The 20,719-nt window shown below is 39.7% G+C and overlaps 1 protein-coding gene across 2 annotated transcripts; it reads right to left on the bottom strand.

The window, feature by feature from the left end:
• Positions 1 to 1,441: 1,441 nt before the first annotated feature.
• Positions 1,442 to 20,318, bottom strand: lypla2 (lysophospholipase 2). Of its 2 annotated transcripts, none has more exons than XM_061741322.1 (10): positions 20,267 to 20,318; positions 12,486 to 12,578; positions 10,142 to 10,173; positions 8,680 to 8,745; positions 8,535 to 8,582; positions 8,315 to 8,385; positions 6,150 to 6,223; positions 5,966 to 6,067; positions 5,698 to 5,868; positions 1,442 to 4,071 (listed from the first exon to the last, which is right to left on the bottom strand). In XM_061741322.1, the coding sequence occupies exons 2-10, from the start codon at positions 12,561 to 12,563 to the stop codon at positions 4,021 to 4,023; spliced, it is 693 nt and encodes a 230-aa protein (XP_061597306.1). In that variant the 5' UTR covers positions 12,564 to 12,578; positions 20,267 to 20,318; the 3' UTR covers positions 1,442 to 4,020. The 2 variants fall into 2 exon arrangements, with proteins under 2 accessions (XP_061597306.1, XP_061597307.1); XM_061741323.1 differs by lacking the exon at positions 20,267 to 20,318 and adding an exon at positions 14,760 to 14,922.
• Positions 20,319 to 20,719: the final 401 nt, after the last annotated feature.

Here is a 20,719-nt window from a genome sequence, read left to right as displayed (position 1 = left end):
TGGAGTCAGTAGGTTATCGCGAGAATTCTCCGGACTCACTTGTGATGCCGTCTTACCAGCGCATTTTTTAAATACAGGACTGTCTCAGAAAATTAGAAGTACTTATTGGTTGACTTTGACTTAGATTTCTCATAAATTTGTCTTAAAATGTAAGATAATAGACCTTGGTTGGGCTGGTGGTGGAAAATGTCCCTTATTTTTAATCCAAAACTTGACACGTATGTCAATAGTTGTGTATCCATTTTTTTTTTTTATTTAAATCTTGGAATACAATGAAAAATAAAGAACAAAGATACCGAGATTCCAGCACCAAATTGAAAAGAAATAAACAAAATAATATATATAAATGACAAGACAGTTGAATGTAAATTAAAAAGATAATTAAAAATAAAAACAGCATAATTTGCGAGTAGGCTTAGGTTTCATGTAAACAAATTCAGCGATTAGTTGTGTATCCATCTACAGGACTGTCTCAGAAAATTAGTTCTTTATTTTCTGTATTGCAATTACAAAAACAAAAATGTCATACATTCTGGATTCATTACATATCAACTGAAATATTGCAAGCCTTTTATTATTTTAATATTGCTGATCATGGTTTACAGCTTAAGAAAACTCAAATATCCTATCTCAAAAAATTAGAACATTCTGGGAATCTTACTCTTAAACTGTAAACCATATTCAGCAATATTAAAATAATAAAAGGCTTGCAATATTTCAGTTGATTTGTAATGAATCCAGAATGTATGACATTTTTGTTTTTTTAATTGCATTACAGAAAATAAAGAACTCATTTTCTGAGACAGTCCTGTAGATGGATACACAACTAATCGCTGAATTTGTTTACATGAAACCTAAGCCTACTCGCACATTATGCTGTTTTTATTTTTAATTATCTTTTTAATTTACATTCAACTGTCTTGTCATTTATATATATTATTTTGTTTATTTCTTTTCAATTTGGTGCTGGAATCTCTGTATCTTTGTTCTTCATTTTTCATTGTATTCCAAGATTTAAATAAAAAAAAAAAAAAAAAAAAATGGATACACAACTATTGACATACCTGTCAAGTTTTGGATTAAAAATAAGGGACATTTTCCACCACCAGCCCAACCAAGGTCTATTATCTTACATTTTAAGACAAATTTATGAGAAATCGAAGTCAAAGTCAACCAATAAGTACTCATTTAATGCAAAATTCATTGTTGAAAACCTTCAGGCGATTACCTCAATAATCTAAAATGTAATCAAAGCAGGAGACATACAAATTCAAATTTAAAATCTTTACACTTGTCTTCTCTTGGTTTTTGTAATATAACATTATGTTTCCCTTTTGTCATTAAAGGATGTAGAAAAGAAACACAAAGAGGAAACATAAGTCAGTAAGTGTGAGTTTTCTATGCAGATACGGAAAATGAAAGACACCCAACGCAGACTGGCTTCGTTTTCGGGGTCATTTATTTCATTAACAGGTGTTTTGGAGACAAAATAAGCAGAGAGACCATCAGTCTCACCTCAACACATCCTCTTTAATGCTTATAATTATAAACAGACGCAAAAAAATCCAAAAAGGATAAGATAACAGTGACAAAACACACACAAAAAATGAAGCACAACATGAAAAAGTTTCAACAATATATAACCCAGGAGGAAAAAAAAACAAAAAGGACAAGCACGAGACGAGAGGAAATACTGGGACAGAGAGGGAAAGAACTGAAAACCCCTCAAAGGCAGGGCTGCATCAGAAATTCAAAATGATGCAAAATTATTTAAAAACAAAAACAAAAAACACAACTCGAGAAGATGAGAGACATTCATCGACAAGTGAACAACAATCAAACAGATGTCAGTCCTCCTTTTCAAATTCTTGTCATAAAATCAGGTTGAAAAACAGCAACGCAGCAAAAACGGGTAATCAGGAGGACAACATTCACCACGGAGAGTGAAGAACAGCTGATCCATAGATACTTATATATTATTACTCATATGTCTGAAGATTAAAAGTTATTTAAGATTTAGGATTTAACTTCTTTTTTTTTTCAACCTTTAGTCATGTTGGAACAACTTTGTGTGAATAATATCAGCATTGGGTTAACGACAAATCAAACATTTCATATTCAGTTAGTCAGCCAAAGGAGGGAGACACGAAACTTGATAATTTTTGTGTGGAATAAAAAGTACGCACCGGTTTTAATCACAATATGTGACGTCGTGTGTGTGTGATGTCAGATGTTAAAATAAGAAATGGAGCAGCGAATGATGGACCGTCCGTGCAGAAGTTGCTATTTGACCAGCAGAAGTGAATGTGAGACGTACAGTGAAATGACTGGTGATGTGCAGTCTGTGCAGGTCTGCAACCATCTGCAGCGCTGCAGCCGTTCACACGGCACGTGCTGGTCTGTCGTCCCCCCTTTCGAGCCTGCAGTGTCTTCATAAAGACATCAACTGAGGTACTTTTACATAGAGAATCACAGGAAGACATCACAAACACGAAGGTACGACAGCGTTGAAAGAAAAGCACAGGGTAGCAGAAGCATCAATTGACTTGTTTCCTTTTATTTCAGTTGGTTTTGGTTCACATGAATCAAGGTTTTTAATCTGATTCGTCAAAAACAAAAAAGAAGCAATCGTTCAAATTGGGGCATGTTTCAGTAAAATGACTTCCACGCATGTGACCCTCAAAAAACTGCAGCTATCAGTCAGCGCTGCGTCTAACTCTCAGACTGAGATCAATAAATCTAAACACTGAATCAGTGTCCTTATCCCAAATGACAAGCTTCTGAGCTGCTGCGGTCACATCAACGCACCCGGTGGCGGCTGGTCTCGACTCTGAGCACGACAGATCACGGCATTCGAAAAATTTATGAAAAAAACTTTGCAAAAAGTTATTCCTCAATGTTTTTTTTTGGTGAAGCCCCAAAGGTTTTCTTCTCTACAGCACCGGAGCGAAGCGAACGATGAGGGATGTGATCTCACCTCAAGTTTATAATGATGATTGATACTGTGAGGGCAATAAAACCTGCAAGCATGAACTCGGTATTTTTTATTTATTAATGACTTCAATAAACTTCAAGATGTAAAGAAGCAGCTGCTTCCAACCACTGCAGCGTCTTGTTTTCTTATGATGATGTGACGTCCCGCGAGATGTCAAATCAACAAGTCAGAGAACCAGGTTTGCAGCAGGAGCTGATGACAAGACATCGTGTGGTACTTTATGTCGACATGCGCCGTGGCGAAACGCTCGCGGGAGGAGCGGCGGAAAAGTACCACAGCAGCTTGCACCATGTCTCCGAGGAGGATGAAGCTTCCTCAAATCTTCTGAGCTGGAGGTCTGACTTGGGACGGGCTTTCCACACGAATCAAATTCAGCCCTCACAGTCGTGCCAGGTATTCACAAACGTAGTCGCGGTGACTCGCCGTTCACGCTCGATACTTCAAGGTTTCACCAGAATGAAAGCGAAAACAAAACAAACGAGGTGCGTCATCTCGCATGCGGGGGAGAAGCAGGTGGAGATGAGGAGGAGGCATCACGCCTGACGATGGCGCTCTCCTCCCCGACTCCCGTCTCGTCGTCGGTTTTTGGGAAACCGGCGACGAGACGTGATGGAGGCGTGGCTGTGATGTCATCGCTGACAGAAGCTGGTAAAAGAGAGCAAAATGAGGTAAAAATGGAAAAGAAAAAAACTAAACTGAGGCAGCAGGAGGATGAAAACTAAAAGGGAATGTGTGAATCTGTGTTTTCACCCTCCGAAGACTAAGACTTTTATGCGTGTGAGCATTTGTTATGTTTTTACAAGCGTTTTTTAGATTACGAGAAAAGTTTTAGATCAAATTATCACCAGTAATCCTGTAAGAGTACGTGTTCATGCGTGTTTGTCATCTCGTGGATGTGGGTGTACTTGGGGAGGGGGGTAATCATGGCTGTTTCCTGTGGGAGAGTGACAGGTCGGGGTTGAGAGGCCAGTGTCTCGGGTGGGGGGGGGGGGCAGGTCACAGTCGGGATGAGATGAGGTCAGAGGTCAGATTCGGGGCAAATACTTCTCGATAAATTCCTTTACAGCTGCCATCTCCTGTAAGACAGAGAAGAAGTGTTGGTACCACAGAGTCATCTGAACGTCAATTATTCTCTACCCCCACTTAATCCGGAGCAGGGGGGGGTAAAGCCGCACAGTGGCATCAAAAACAAGTGGAAAGAATCTCAAAAGCTCTGGGGGAATCAGAAGCTGACGTTAGAGCACTCAGCATCCATCTTATGCCTGGTGTTTGAGCCCGAGCCATTCACAACTTAAGCCATTTTAATTGGTGGTAAAATACCACAATCAGCAGAGCAACGACTAATCTGCCATGAAGAAAACATCCATGAAGACTCGCCCCTTATGAGCAACAGCTTTTCTACCTTAAATGGGTTCCAACTCTTTCCCTGGAATTATTTTCCAGGACATTTTAAGCTGGCATTGTAATTCAGGGTGCTCCTCTTCCCTGTGGTCTCTGGGAGCATCTCACTCTGTTGAAAGCTACTTTAATTGGAAATTAATGAGGTTAAGTAATCAAAGTCATTAATCTTTTAACACAGTATTTTAATAAAACAGAATTCCTAAAGTTTTTTTCACCTACTTTCTATTTTCAGACAATAAAATAAGTGTGAGACACTGGATAAAGTGCAGCCCACTGAAGATACATGGTACCTGTAATCAGCTCTGCTGAAATCAGTATTGCAGCCAATCCAGTAAAGGCCGCACCCACTACAGCTCTGCTCTGCCTGTCACTTAACACGGGAGAGGGAGGAGATTGTGGCCACGGGAAAGAAAAACCTCACATCTAACGACACTTTTCAACTTTCAGCCACTAGTTTTGTGTCTAAGTGTTTCGTCCTTAACGGCGTCTGAAAAGTCTCTTAATCCAGCTACAGTTAACCGGAAGCTCTGGGTTGAAGAACCGCTCTGAGCAGATCTAATTGGCTGGTGGCGTCACGTGGGGCGCAGAGAAGCGCTGTGGCTTCTGCTCCATGGTGCAGCCTGAATGTTGCCCTGATCAGGTGACCACAGATGAACATACGCAGAACTTTTAAACCGTTTACATTCACCAACAAGTAGGGGGGGGGACTTTTCCAGGAAAACTTTCCAGGACATTTGACCTTTTTTCTCATTTTAGAGGATTTCCAGGACGAGTGGGAATCCTGGTTAAGTTCTAAAGAAAGGTGTAAAAACACCAAACCCAGGGTTCATAGCGCCGGTCTATCACCTGCCGCCACGTTACCTGGTTTACACTGCTGCAAACTCTACGCTGACATACATTTACTCGCTCATGAGGCGATGATGTACTTCTGCTTCTTTGCACTTCTGATTAGATACTAACAGCATTTCATTGTCTCAGTACATGTACTCTCTGCAATGACAATAAAGTGGAATCTAATCTAATCTAATCTAATCTAATTCACGGGGTCACAGCTGCTCAAAGCTGCAGCACCAACCTCAAATAAGACACTGACTTCGTTGCATCTTTGTTAGAAGCCATTTCATCAAAGCTTCAGATTGGGTCAACATGTGACTGATGTAGGGATTGTGCCTCTTTTAACATTTTTCTGTTACAAAATTTGCAGATACAATATTTTCAAGTGTGTGTCAAAAACAAAAATGTAATTTACTACTATTAAAGAACATACCACAAACCTTAAAAAAAAAAAAAAAAGAAAGTACCTGAGGACTGGAGCTGTGAGAGAGCCCTGGGTAAGTTTTGAAGGTGATCATCTGAGGGTTGACTATAGATTTGAGTTTTTCTGCCGTCAAGGCACCGAACTGCACGGGGATCATGACGTCCATCTCGCCATGACACTGCAGGATCGGGATGTTCTTGCAGCCGTTTGATGCCTATAGGAGAAACAACAGACAGCTCATGTTCATGTAAACCGTGACCATGCAGCATGAAAGCAGCACATCACTCCTCCTTGTTAAAGCGTGACAGTACCGAAGGGAAACTCTTGTGGAGAGGAAGCCAGCAGCTGAGGGCCACGACGCCAGCCAGCTGATGCTGGCAGGTCAAGGCGGTGTACAAGGACAAGGCTCCACCCTGAGGAGGAACAGCACAAGGACCTTATTACACGTTACCAGCCAACTGGTTAACAGTGATGTAAAAGTGAGTCCAGTCCCACCTGAGAGAAGCCGCCGAGCATTATGCGATGCGGAGGGATCCCGTTTTTGGCCTCATGCTCAATGATGGCCTTGACTGGAAGGAAGAAGATCAGCATCGTCAGCAGAGAAGACAACACGCTCTCTGCAGATCTGGTGCTAAGATAAGACACGCTCCCTTTCTGATGCTGTGGATCCGGTCTGCAGAGATTACGGCTCTGTTTATCCTCCATTAATCTGACAAATTTTACTTCCTATTAAACTCCATCCTCCATCAAAGAAATCAAAACAGACCTCTAAGAGGAGCGTCTCCACTTCTTTTAATCTTTCCCGTTCCAGTAATTTAAAACCCTTATGTTTCTTTTTGAGGGAAACTGGACAGAAGGCTGTTAAATGAAGATATTGTGACGCCCCCATTTAAGACCCGACACGTTTGTTTGAAGTTTCAGACACTTTAACTTCTGCAGAATCAGGATATATTTTCATTCTTTTTTTGTTTTGAAGCATTAAAAATTAACTGTTTAATATATGAACAGGTCAACGCTCTGCAGCAAAACTTTATTCGTGCAAAGCAGGTGACAGACCTGAACGTGACTCAGGGGAGCGAGGCGAGCAAATCTTTGCTGGGGCCTTTGAACGGCAAGTTTATGTATGAAAAGAAAGAAGACGGGACTATCAGCAAGAACGCGATGATTTGTACATTTTGTAAAAAAGAATTTTCCCATCACCGGAGCTGCTCCAGCCTGAATTATCATTTAAACGCTAAACATGTCCGGACAAGTTCCACTGTAAACGTTACAAGTACTAGTACTTGAATTGCTGTATTGAGTCAGCTTTAGTTTTAATTTCGAATTGAGAGTCTGCTTAAGTGCCTATTTGAGACTCAGCCGTATCTTATTTCTGAATTTTATTTAACTGTATTTGCATCCCATTTTTGAATAATGCACCTGGCCTAATTGGTTTGCTGATGTGGTTAAGCTTTTTCTTTTGAATTTCATGTATGAAGCACACTTCACCAATAAAAATGTGGATTTCAAATCTTCTCTTCTTAGTGTATTCAATTGATTAGTCATGCACTGCAATTTTGCAATGTCCTAGAATTCAAATAGACCTTTAGCAGATATAGGGTTGCCACCCGTCCCGTAAAATACGGAATTGTCCTTTATTTGAGAAAAAAATGTTGCGTCCCGTATTGAACTAATACGGGACACGATTTGTACCGTATTTTCATTAATTTTTACACCATATTCTAGTTGAATTATTGAAATAAGTTAACTTTTACACCATATTCTAGTTGAATTATTGAAATAAAGTAACCTTTACACCATATTCTAGTTGAATTATTGAAATAAGTTAACTTTTACACCATATTCTAGTTGAATTATTGAAATAAATTAACTTTTACACCATATTCTAGTTGAATTATTGAAATAAATTAACTTTTACACCATATTCTAGTTGAATTATTGAAATAAATTAACTTTTACACCATATTCTAGTTGAATTATTGAAATAAATTAACTTTTACACCATATTCTAGTTGAATTATTGAAATAAGTTAACTTTTACACCATATTCTAGTTGAATTATTGAAATAAATTAACTTTTACACCATATTCTAGTTGAATTATTGAAATAAATTAACTTTTACACCATATTCTTCACATGTAGGCTATATTACATCTGGGCTGATATGGACATACGTAGCATAGGAGGCTATTTCAGTTGCTAGTATGGTTGTCTGTCTCTACAGTCATGCAAGTTCAATGCTATTAAAGCACTTTAAACTTTAAATCAAAGCATTTTGTTTTTTTCATATAAAATAAACACATTTTTATTCAGTTTAGAAGTTTTGGGGTTTTTTTTTTTGGCTCCTGCGCTGCTGAAATCAGGGCGTCCCTTATTTCTATTTCTGAAAGGTGGCAACCCTAAGCAGATATGAGATTAAAATGTGATTAATATATATATATATATATATATATATATATATATATATATATACATATATATAAACCCTCTTCTTCTCTGCTGCAGCTGGTTTCCTCCTCCTCATCAACCTCTAGGTCTATGCAGCTAGTCATGCACCAAAGTCTGCAGCTTGACGAAGCCGCGACATCCAGTCAGTTGTGACAGTTGTCCTTTTAAAGGAAAAGCCTCCTCTTTGGGATTCAAACCCTATTAAACTTACTGTTTTCAGCAGCCCTCTTTATTCCAGATTCGTCTTCGGGGGAGTCCGGGCTGAGGCCCATGAGGTCGAACCTGCACACAAGCAAGGACCAGTGTCAGGAGGAAGCAACACACACAAAGGCTGTACTGTCGAGGCCATGTGAGAGGCTGTTGTGGTTTCCAGGGAGACAATGGTCTCCAGTGTGGAGCTGTGGGGTTCGTGTCTTTCATCAGAAACTCACCACGCGGGCATCGACGCCCTCATGTTGAGAGTGACCGGGATTCTGGGCCTGCAGGGAAGGAGAAACCAGGAAAAACAGGAGGGTTGGAAGTGGAGCCCACGTAAACTCTGAGCCTCATGATGGAGGAGGAAGGAAAAGGACTCACGCATGGGGGCAGATAAACTTGACGTGAGGCAGCCGGATCCCCGTCAGCGTGTCTGCCCACCCGTGCCTGAAAGAAAACCGAGAGCAGCTCTTTGACTCTAATCCAGATTCAAAACGGGGAGCGACCGAGCCAAATGGGCAGCGTGAGCATCCCTGCAACACTGGGTTGTACAAATGTAATCAAGCTAACACGCATCATCTTAAAATAAAATAAGAGAATTCAATGTATCCTCAGTGGGGACAGTGGAATCAGTCAAATGAGGTTGTAATTATGTAGAGATTCAGATTTTTATTGTCATTATACAGGGCACAACGAAATTAAAGGTAGTACGGAGTGGTGTTTTCCTTCAAAAACAGATTAAGTAGAAATAAAGTAATAAAGTAGAATAAGTATAAATAAAATACAATAGTATAAAATAAAATAGACTCTGTAAAAAAAACGGTATATGTACAAAAATGTGTAATAGAGTACTGAGACTTGCTGTTGTGAGCGTTAACCCCTTAAGATTCTGACTCATTTCTAAATTTCTACATGTAAAAACATTTTAAACCTTTCTGCATTTGTAACCCCTTTAAAACTCGGCGGAGAACCTTTAGAAAAATAGAAGATTTGTTTTTAAAACTGATGTCTTGTCCCAGAAATTCCAGTATGTGTGCAAAATAAACAACCTGTAAAAACTTGGCATCATTTTTTTTTTCACACACATGTGCTCTGGCTCTGTCTCAGCAATCCTCTGTTTTCATGTTTGAACTGGTTTAACATTTCAGAAACATTTCTGTTTGTTGCAAATATAGTGAATATCAAATAATTGCTTTATTTACTAATCATAAACAGAATGATTTTATTTATATTTAAAACCATGTGGGTGTTTTTCTTCCTTTTTTGTATGTTCCTAACTTTTTCTCTTGGGTGGAGACATTTCTCAGTTGTGAAACTAATTTCTTTGACATAATGTTGTTATCATTTTCATCATATGCTCTTGCTTACTTTATACCTCACACTTTGAGTATTTTATTACAATGGGGGCATTAATGCATTTTATGTTTATGTTTTATGGAAAGCACTTTGTGTTACATTTTTTGTATGAAAGGTGCTTTACAAATAAAGTTGGATTTGATTTGATTTGATTTAGACCTGCAGCGATGCGCTGCTTTGTTATCTAAATCATTTACACCAGATATGTGACTATTTTTGTCTTTTCACTCGTGTATTTTAAATAAAAATGATTGAAATAAAAATAGATAAATAAAATAAAATAATAAGGCTAGTTGCTGCATGAGGTGAGAACTGAACTACTAAATATCGCAGTTTTATTGAAACTCGCTGCCACTCGTCATCACTTCTTCAGGAAACTAATGATTTTAATGTTGCGCAATCACAACAGCAGCATCGACACACATTCAGATTTACTCCTTCGTGTGTGAGATCCAGTATTTATCATCGAGGCATGGGACATACTCACCCTGTGTCTCCCAATCCATGAAGGAAAATCACCTGTAACAGATAAAAGCAGCAACATTAATAACTCGCACATAAAAAAAAACAACAACTGTAAAACTGCAGATAATCTTGGTGCAGCCTTCAACCCGTCTGATTGATGGTAGCTGATAAAATAACGACCTGTGTTGCCGAGGGACTCCCAGTGAGGGATACCGAACGTTAAATCCCTCATGGCTCTTCAAATATGAAATAAATACAAGACAAACGAGTGTTTGATATCAGAGAGCATCCACCGGTCTCGTGTGCAGCCGGCGGATGAGAGAACTACTTGTTCTCAAACACAGACATCAGATGCCAAATCTTCAATTCCTGCCAAGATAAGCTCCCACTGCCGGTTTCCAAACACCTCTACTCCCCCGATGGGAGAACCATGAAAAAGGACGACTATTTGAGTTGTCAGATCATGAGTTGTTGGCTGAAGAGATCGGGCCGCGTTTCTGTCGTGTAGGAGTTGGAACCGGGGACCCACGGCTTTGATCCCGACGATTAGTTCCTGCTTTGCATCCAACAACAGCTCCACAAAAAATATACCTTTCATATTATTTACACTAACTGCCTGTTACAGAAATGTAAAATCTCCATATTAATCAAGGTTTTTTCTTTCCTTTTCGAGTTTTATCTCCACATGTATTCATTTCTGGGGGCTTTACATTTCCATGTCATGTTATTTATTTTAACAGACTTAATTTTCCACTTATTTTAATGCCAAGCTTAATTTTATAATTCAATGTCTAATTGCATCAGCCAGATTCACATTTAATCATTTATTTCAGGAAGATTTTCCTTTCGAGGGGTGTTATTTACTTGAGTATTCCTCTCATTTCATCGTTCTACATTCAGCTTGTTACTGATTTTGAGTTAATTTATTTTCCTAAACACTGTTTACAAACATTAATGCTGCATTCAAATTTCCAGCTTAGAAAGGATGCTGGGTTCATTTCAGAGTTAAATATGCCAGAAGCAAACATTTAAAAGCTTTTTTCTGTTGTTTAAAAAAAAAAAAAAGACAACAGCAGCTCTCAGCAGTTAATCCTGCACATGATTGCTGTGTGCCAACAGAACAGCCTGTTCTGTTCAGTGTCCCGGCTCACTTTCAAATTTAACAAAATGTACAACATTATTGTTGGAACAGAAAAATCAGAAGTAATTAAAGACCATAATTCATCCAAGTACCATGTTAAAGAAGAATCTGCAGGAAAACGCAGCAGAATCTTCCGATGACGGCGACTATCATTGTGTTTATCTTCAATATTTTAATCTTATTTCAATTCACAAAGTGTCTACTGTACAGGACAGAGGCTGCTAATAACTTAAATCTTTGCCTCAAGTAAGTTCATATTAATTTAGAGTAAAAAAAAGAAAAAAGTGTGAGACTTTAATTTAATGAAATAAGACATCTCATTTGGATTAACAGTTCGAATATTAAATATTAATATTAAAGCTTTTATGAAATCTTTTTCAACTGAAATACATGACCCCAACAAAAGTGGTAGGTTAAAAAAAAAAAAAAAAAAGTTTGGTTTAGTTGAAGACAACTAAGGACAATTCTGATAGTCGATTAGGCATCAACTACTGAAACGATTAGTCCAGGAATCGGATTATGACTCAAAATTATTAAATGGCTCTTATTTAGCTCTCAGCTTTAAAATTTTGCATGATGTTGTTTAAAGGATGCGGTAGTTATACATTAAAGACATTAAAGGTAGACACTTCATTCAAAAATACATATTTTAATTAACTTTACTGCCAGTTTCCTTCGTGTTGCATCTATATTGTTTACTGGCGCTGCATTCTATTGCGCATGTGCAACTCTCAGAAGAGAGAAACGGAGAGCGATGTATCACTCTGTTGAAAAAAAAAAATCGTGGTGACAATAGCGGCTGCAATTCTCAGCAGAGATGGAAAGAAAGTCGATGTCTTACTCTGTTAATTTTTTTGCAGACAATAGTCGACAATTAAAATCGCCTGCGACTATTTTTATCATCGATTTTTGTCAAGTAGGAGATGACCAACGGGATGTAGGTTGAGTTATCAGACGAGAAGCGTCCCTGGCGAGGGAGAATATGTTCCCGCTCAGGATTCAGGACAAAAAAAAACTACTTTGGATGTCAGTTTTGCAAAGACGGCAAGCAGTACACTGTGATGTGTGTGCAGATAAGCACATTATCACTACGACATCTTGCATTATCTAAAAGTGTTTGAAATAAAATTTATATTGAAAAAAAAACTGGCAGATGAAATTGAGGCAATGGGTTACCGGTGCGTGAAAATGTTTGAAAAAACAGTTAAAGTTTTGTTTTACTCACCGCTGCAGTCTCTTTCTCCTTCCCAGACACCGTCACGGCCTCGGCAAGCAGCGGCACAGACATGTTGTTTCCACACATACACTGAAAGAGGTGCTGCAGTCAGGAAATATGAAGGGAAAAGAAAAACTGAGTCAACTGACATTTACCAGAACTGTGGATTCATCATATCATCAAGGTAGAGACAGTTATCCTTTGGAGCGTGTTCTGGGTTGTCCATGTTTTCAATATAAAAAAAAACATTGTTTCCTGTCAGAACCAAAGCCTCAGGTTCTCATCCCTGCCTCTAGACATGTAGCAGCAAACCGGTCCAGTTAGAGCCGGAACGCAGCTCACTGACACCAACAGGAATATATCATCTGCAAAGAGCAGAGACTGAACCCTGAAGCCCCCAAACCAACTACCCTCCAGCCCTTCTGACTAGGGATGTCCCGATCCGATCATGCTTTTTCGGACTTGATCGAAATCGGACATTGCATCCCGATCAGGGATCAGATATTTTATTCTCATTATTTTGATCAGCGCATCAAACAGACTTTGGAAAAAATGCTACACAACTGGTGTATTACCAGGCAACGGGTCCCCGTAATTTTGCATCGTATTTTCAATCCTTTTTGACTTTTATCCGAAGTGAAAACAGACAGCGGGCTCTGTTCAAAAGTCGAGACTACAGCGATCCGTCATTTCAAGTTGTTCTTCTTTCATTTTCTTTCTGAGCGGCATCACAGATTAGCGCCGCCTGCAGTTATGGGGATGTATTACGTGTCGTGCATGCGCAGAACGTACGCTCCAGTCGGCGTCGAGTTGGTATTTCTCGGCCCTAAGATACATTTTGGACACAAAAGGCCCATCTTCCAGGTGGTGCACTGGAGGGATGTGGACAGTGATGTCACAGGTTTTCTGTGCAGTAAACTTATATCAATCAAAGTTAGACATGGCTTCCAGTTCCTTCAGGTGATGTAAGCTGGAGGAAGTGAGGATCTAATAAATGTTTCAGTGGTGAAGTCACAGTTTAGCTGATGCTGGGTTAGCACACGCTGCTGACTGCTTAGCTGAGCTTCGTAGCAAAGGTGTTGATTGATGAGGAAGTGGTGATGGCTCCCTCTACAGTTGTCATGGAGGCAAAAATATGACTATGGAGACTCGCTTTTGGAGCCAGCCCCCCAGTGGCCAGTTGATGAACTGCCACAGAAGTTGAGATCGTTGGCGCTTGGCAATAAAGTGAAATTCGAGGCAAGGGTGTGCAGATCACACAGATGACAACATCCAGGATCAACACTGCTCATGTCCTGCAGGGATCATTTGTTTACTTTTAATTTGTTTACATTTGGAAAGGAAAAAACTTCAGATCCGCCAAGCTGCTGAACTTCAGATCTAGAACTACAGAGCAAGTAGTAGATCTGAGGTTATAGTACTATAGTACTACATAACTTCAGATCTACTAGCTATGTAGCGCCTCCATTATCTCCATAATCTGAGATCATAGATAGATAGATAGATGGATGGATAGATAGATAGATAGATAGATAGATAGATAGATAGATAGATAGATAGATAGATAGATAGATAGATAGATAGATAGATAGATAGATAGATAGATAGATAGATAGATAGATAGATAGATAGATAGATAGATAGATAGATAGATAGATAGATAGATAGATAGATAGATAGATAGATAGATAGATAGATAGATAGATAGATAGATAGATAGATAGATAGATAGATAGATAGATGAAATGGAAATAGGTAGGTAGAAATATAGATAGAACGATAGAATGATAGATGAATAGAAGGATAGGTAGGTAGAAAGATAAGATACATAGAACGATACATAGATGATAGATAGAACGATAGATAGACAGATACTGTAGATACAGAAAGACAGAGAGACAGATAGATACTTTATTGATCCAGAAGGAAATTTTAGTTTGGTTTGACAAATTGAAGTAAAATTAACTCAACTATTGCACCCAACCGGTTGTCCCAGCACAAAAAAAACTGGCAGCTTTAAGCACGATAACGTACACAGAAACCGTTCTAAAAAGATCTTTCTCCTGCGCTCTCTTCCTCGGCTTGTAGTTCAGCTGTGAAAAGGGCAGATTAAAGACAGGAGTTGTGCAGACGCATCAAGAGGGGTAATTGCATGTAATTTAGTAGGGCTCAGTTGCTGTTTTTCTAAATATCAGACCTGACAACGAGCAGGCGGGCGACGGCTACGAGTCTACCTGCTTATCAGCGCCGGAGCCCCAAACAGGAACGACAACCCGGACCCACCACCTCCTGACTGCTGGACCTCAACCAGCAGGCCGAGGACAGTCGCCCGTCTGTGACGAGCAGGACTCCGTCGTCAGCAAGTGCCCGGGGTGATTAACTAAATGAAACCCTCTCTCCCCCTCTACTGTATTGAGTATCGACCGTACCCCGCCGCTAATAACAACCGTGACATCAGGCAGTTGTTTTACAGTCAAGTCAGGCGGTAAAAGCCTTGTGCTCCTTAATGGCCTTTAGCTTTCGGATGATGTGGGACAGGAGGAGGCGAGACGAGGCGGTTGGGAGAGGCGATTTGCCTGATGGGTAAACCATTGACGAGGCGACGGTGGAATGTCTGAACCACAAAGGTTAATATATAAACCGTCAGTGGGATTTCACTCCACCGGTGTTAAAGTTCCATGGCCATTATGACCGAGCGGCTCGTTTTGTGTTAACTCTTCGGCAGGCGACCGCCGTCTGAACGCCAAAATACCTCCAAACTCCCAAGTAAATGTGTGATTTAAGAGTCCAAAGTGTGGATAATTGTTTCTGCTGTGCCTTGACCCTCGATAAATGAGTAATAGTTGGATAATAACCCCGGGACAAGGATCGGGAAAAGGTCTGTTTCAGCACTGGCCAAAGTGTCGAGTTTTAAATTAGATGATATCAGAGGCCCCGCGGTGCAGGATCATCAGTGGCAGGAAGGAGCTGAAGCACTGAGAGGAGTATTGATCTCCTTACTCCACTGCACTTATTCAAGATCCTAATTTACACAGAAAACAGAGTGCAGTTAAGAAGAAACCAATTTACAATAAACACATTGGCGTGTGACGTCTGATTTAAATAACCATTTGTGACTCACAGGAGGGATGAATGATGGCACCGACCAAATTAAAATAATTACTTTGAATCACTTCTCCTGCAGAAAGGAGGCATGTACTATTGTGACTTTAATTATATTAAGCTGACGCAAAATGTTATAAAAACACGTGATATCATAGCTGAAAACTGCGATGACTAAGTACTGCATTAACCAATACTTTACTGTTTGGTGTTTACGCCTTCCTTGCCTTCCTTCTTTACATGTTAACGTGTCCCCTGCCAGTAAACACCCTATGTGGAGCCAAAAGACATTAATTATTATATCCCATCATCGTGCTTCTATAAAAAACAAAAACAAAAGCCCTCTTCACGTAAATGATAATCTAAACGGGAATCTTGGTCAGTGAGGTTCTGATTTGACGACTGCCATTTTCATCAATAATGCTTTCCCAATGATCTGGAGGAAGGAACTGATCGATTACTTTCTTCATTCTTATCTAGCAAAATTACATTTAATCAATAACTATATCCATTATTTAGTGTAAATCAATAAGTTTCACCTCTAACAATTACATACAAGTGAGTGTATGTGTGTGTATATATATATATATATATATATGGTGGTCGCGCCCTAAACGAAAACAAACAGGCTTCAAAGCCGGTTTTCAGCAACCAGTGGTTACGTGACCCAGTGCTTCATCCATTGTTTTATACAGTCTATAGGCGCGTTTCCACAAGTGGGAGTTCTATTCAAGTGGGTAGATTATTCAGGGCCGGGCCGTTTGTGAGTGTTTCCATCACCAGGAACGGCCCTGGAAAAGGGGCCTTCTGGCTCCTTTACGGGGCGAAAAACGGTCCTGTAGTACATCACACTGTGGTGAGAACATAAATCATGTGATCACAAATCATTTAAGCATTTTGACTCAAGACATTGTGTTGTTACTTTCCTTAAGGATGTGGAACTATATGTTAAATCGATATCAAACTCTACTAATAAAAGAAACAAACCCCGAGAACAACTTGTTTGTGTGTGTTCTTCTTTATACTTCATTCTTTTGTTTGCTGTATACTTGCCATATGTTTAAATAAAGGTAATTGAAAAAAAAAAATTGCTGCTAGCACATTTGATGCAGTTAGAAAGTAGATGAAAAACAAAAGATGGACCCACAACTCGGTTCAGGTCTTGCTGTCATATTACACCAATGTATGTTTAACAAAAAACAAAAACACAAGTAGCATTCGTTGTTTACGTGTTTCTTCTTCTCTGTATTGTTCTGCTGTATTCTTCTTTTTTCGTCTCATTTTATGCTGCTGGCCATTTACGAACAACAACAAAAAATAGTCCACTACTGCCACCTGGTGGTCGACTGTGCTGTTTTTTTTTCAGTCAAGGGGTCTTTTGTGTCGCGTATCCACTGGCAGGAGTTCCGGGTAGATTTTTCGGGGGCCGGGCCATGTGCGTGTGTTTCCACTACCAGGAACGGCCCTGTAATGTGGACTTCAGGAACCTTTACGGGGCAAAAAAACGGCCCTGTAGTAGGAGAGGGATGTTTTTTGCAATTTCTCTGCAATTTACCGATAGCAGCTAACATCGGTTAGAGATGATCGAACAAAAATCAGCAGATTTTGATCACGGGCCAATCAGTTGGTGCATCTGTAGTTCAAACTACTTCTGTTTGTCTGTCGTGACTTGATCATTTAAGTGTAAAAGGGATTTTTGAATATTGTCAGAGGCTTAAAATAGCTATTTATTTTGATGGCGGTCAAATTTTTTCCGGTGCTTACATTATTTACCAATTTTAAGAACATATATTTTGTTGTATTTTATTGTTTTTCGATTGTTCTTACATATCCTCTTTTTTATCTGTTACTTGTTGTTAAGCACTTTGGCACACCGAAAGGCTGTTGTAAAGTGCTGTATAAATAAAGAACATTACATTACACATTTCATTGTCATTCAAATGACTTTTACCTGCTCAACAAATAAAGATGCACTCTTAATCTAAGTGAAAGCGACAAAACCAAGATACGACAACTGACGACATGAATGCAGAAGTGAAAGAAAAACAAACAAAGAGGAAGACATGATAAGGAAAGATAAAGAGCAATGAATGGCGGAGAGGAAGGAGGAAGATTTGTGCAAACCTCTTGGAGACGCTATCTAAAGAGCCAGTTAGTCTCTTTTACACCTGTTATTTCCTGGTTATTGTTCAGTAGATTCAGTCGAAGCAGCACTCAAACACAAAGTATTTAGTGAATGCACTAAGAAACAATGGATTGCACTCTTCTGGAAAAGGCAAGCAGTTAAAAATAGTGACAATTTTTCCATAAAAGCATCTACCGCAATTTAGACCGTGTCTTATAAGAACACAGGTTTATTTTCATACATCTTTGACAAACTACTGTTTGCAGCTTTGAGCATCTGCCTGGTTTATGTTACTTTAGTTCTTCAATTCAACTCAATATACTTTATTTTCCCACTTGGGGAAATTTGTCTTGGACTCGACAGCTGAGCCACAAATGCCTTTACAGCTACAGTGACAAAACAATACATCACTGGGCACCATTTCAGCAACAATTAAAAACACACAGATACACTAATTGAAACATGCTAAAAAAAAAATCACCATAGTAACTCAATATCAAAAATGTACCAACTTGTTGTTGGTACAAGTTGTGAGGTCTGAATATGACGCTCAGTCATTCATTTGACTTATGATTAGTCTCAAACTATGAAAAATATTATTAACGATAAACAGATGCCTGAGCCAATTGATTTTTCTTTTTAATTGCTTGTTGTCACTTAAAATAGATCTAAATCAGGGGTGGGCCTTCCTGGTCCTCGAGTGCCACAGTCCTGCATGTTTTCAATGTTTCCTTGGTTTAAACACACCTCGTTCTAATTAATCATTGTCATCAGTTTGTAATCAAGGTCTGCACAATTCTGTCAAAGACACAGTCACTTGTATCATGGTGCAATGAAGCAGGGAAAACATCTGTAACCTGTAGGACACCAGCCCTTGAAGACCAGGATTGCCCCCTGGTCTAAATACTAAATTTGAGAATTCAAAACATGCAAAAACTGAGAAACTTGAAAAACATTTATCTAGCAATCTATTAAGATTGATATGCAAATGTTTTCAGCGCTAATGCAGTTCAGTCTGGTAAAACCAATCAAATCATAAGGATTTCCTGTTTCGCTGGTGTTTAACCCTTACAAACACCAGGAAATTGGACCACATTACACCGGTCAGGAAATCACTAGACTGGCTTCCAGTGAGTTAAAGGATAGAGTTTAAAATCTTACTGCTGGTCTACAAAGACCTGAATGGTCTTGGACCAGAATACATGGTTGATCTGTTAGTTCCTATGAAGCTCCCAGACCCCTGAGGTTCATCTGGATCTGGTTTGTTGTGGTTCCCAAGAACCAGAACCAAGCAAGGTGAGGCAGCGTTCAGTTATTCTGCTCCTCACCGGTGGAACAAACTTCCTGTAGACCTGAGGTCTGCTGCAACTGTCAGCTCCTTTAAATCAGGCCTTAAAACATTACTGTATACTGAAGCGTACTCTTAAACTAAATACGTACCTGCTGTATTCTACTGCCCTTACTTTTAACAGCTTGTGCTTTTTATTATTTTACTTCTTTTCTTATCATCTTATTCTTAATTTTTTCAATCTTATTTGTTATTTACTGTCTAATTATGTCTTGCCGCTTTTAATGTCAATGTAAAGCACTTTAAATTATCTTGTGTTGAATTGTGCTATATACACCGTAAATAAATTTGCCTTGCCTTTAACCCGACGAGAGATGCTCTCTGACATCTGAATGACACAGGACAGGCTTTGTGGATGTGTAAAGGCATATATCTTGCGTTTTCATCATCTAGATATCTGCCCTGAGAGTGAAATGGTTTCCTGTTTGAGTGATGCTTGTGTGCAGGACCATTACGAAAGCACCAACGTCTCAATTCCTGTCATGAGACTGGCTTTTAAGTCAATAAAACACTTTTAGTGGTCTTCTAGGAGGAAATCACGAGAATCTGCACTTCGTGACTTTGATTACAATTAAACAGGAAAAAGAAAAAGCCACAAACACGGAGGCGTGCTGCAGTCACACACGCGTGAACGCGCACAGACTCTGACTCTCCTCCATCAGCAGCTGCAGCATCTGGACCAGCTGGTACCTGCATGCACCTGGTGCCAAACATCCACAGCAACAACAAAATGTACATTTTAATCGGGGTTAAAGCGTTGGGCAGCGACGGGAGGGAGGTGCTGCCGTCGAGGGAGGAAGGAGACAATGAATGGCTGGAGCTTAGCGATGACACGCGGTAACAATCCCTCTGCTGACCCACAAAAACAGAAAAGAAAGAAAAAAACAAGCTGGCTGATTTCCAAGCCTCGTACTCGAGATTAATCCCGCTTCATCCTCCACACACACACACGCACACACTGGCACACATCTACACAACAGCCGGGCTGAAAGCTACTAGCTTACGTAGCACATCAACTGTATTGTCCTCTGCCGGTGTCGCGCTTGTTCGCCCCAGGTGACCGTCAAGATTCACATTCGGGAGCCGAAACCCGGCTAGGTTTTTAGAATACACCTTAAACACGTAAAATACCGCGACGAGGCTCAATTCGGACGTCGATAAAGTGCTTAAAATGACATGAGAGGCCCGCTAGTTCAGACAGAATCATACACTCACCACTTGCTGTCCCAGATCACGAGGGGGCGGGACTTCCGGTCCTAGCCGCACAAACGCAGGGGGCGTGGCAATGGGCGTAGCCTTGCTACGCCATCACAACGCCCCGCCCCATCCATGATCAAACTCCCCTAGTTGTATAAAAATATTCTGACAAGTCAGTGGCGTCAATTCAGTGGAAGCTAAGGTATGGCAAGGTTACGAGTCACAGAACTTAACTACAGTATCAATCAACACGTCCAGCAAATACTCATCACAGAAGTCTGCTATGTAGCTAATCTGTGTGGTCAAGAAAATTGAAACTTTTCCAAATGCCGTCTCGCTCACTGCAAAAACTCAAAATCTTACCAGGAATATTTGTCTTATTTCTAGTTAGAATGTCTCATTTTTGGTCAAAAAATCTCATTACACTTAAAACAAGAGTCATTACCAGAAAAATAACTTGTTATTTTACAA

Source organism: Cololabis saira, chromosome 15 (genome assembly GCF_033807715.1).
Source record: "Cololabis saira isolate AMF1-May2022 chromosome 15, fColSai1.1, whole genome shotgun sequence".
Lineage (NCBI taxonomy): Eukaryota > Metazoa > Chordata > Actinopteri > Beloniformes > Belonidae > Cololabis > Cololabis saira.
This window is presented reverse-complemented; position numbering and strand designations above follow the sequence as displayed.

Excerpts from the sequence above, each read along its gene's own strand:
- lypla2 (XM_061741322.1), bottom strand. The coding sequence starts at position 12,563 with ATGTGTGGAAACAACATGTCTGTGCCGCTGCTTGCCGAGGCCGTGACG. Across the intron at positions 6,224-8,314 it reads AAAGAGGGCTGCTGAAAACA|TCAAGGCCATCATTGAGCAT; the intron begins GTAAGTTTAATA and ends TCTTCCTTCCAG. Across the intron at positions 6,068-6,149 it reads TGCTCGGCGGCTTCTCTCAG|GGTGGAGCCTTGTCCTTGTA; the intron begins GTGGGACTGGAC and ends GTTCCTCCTCAG.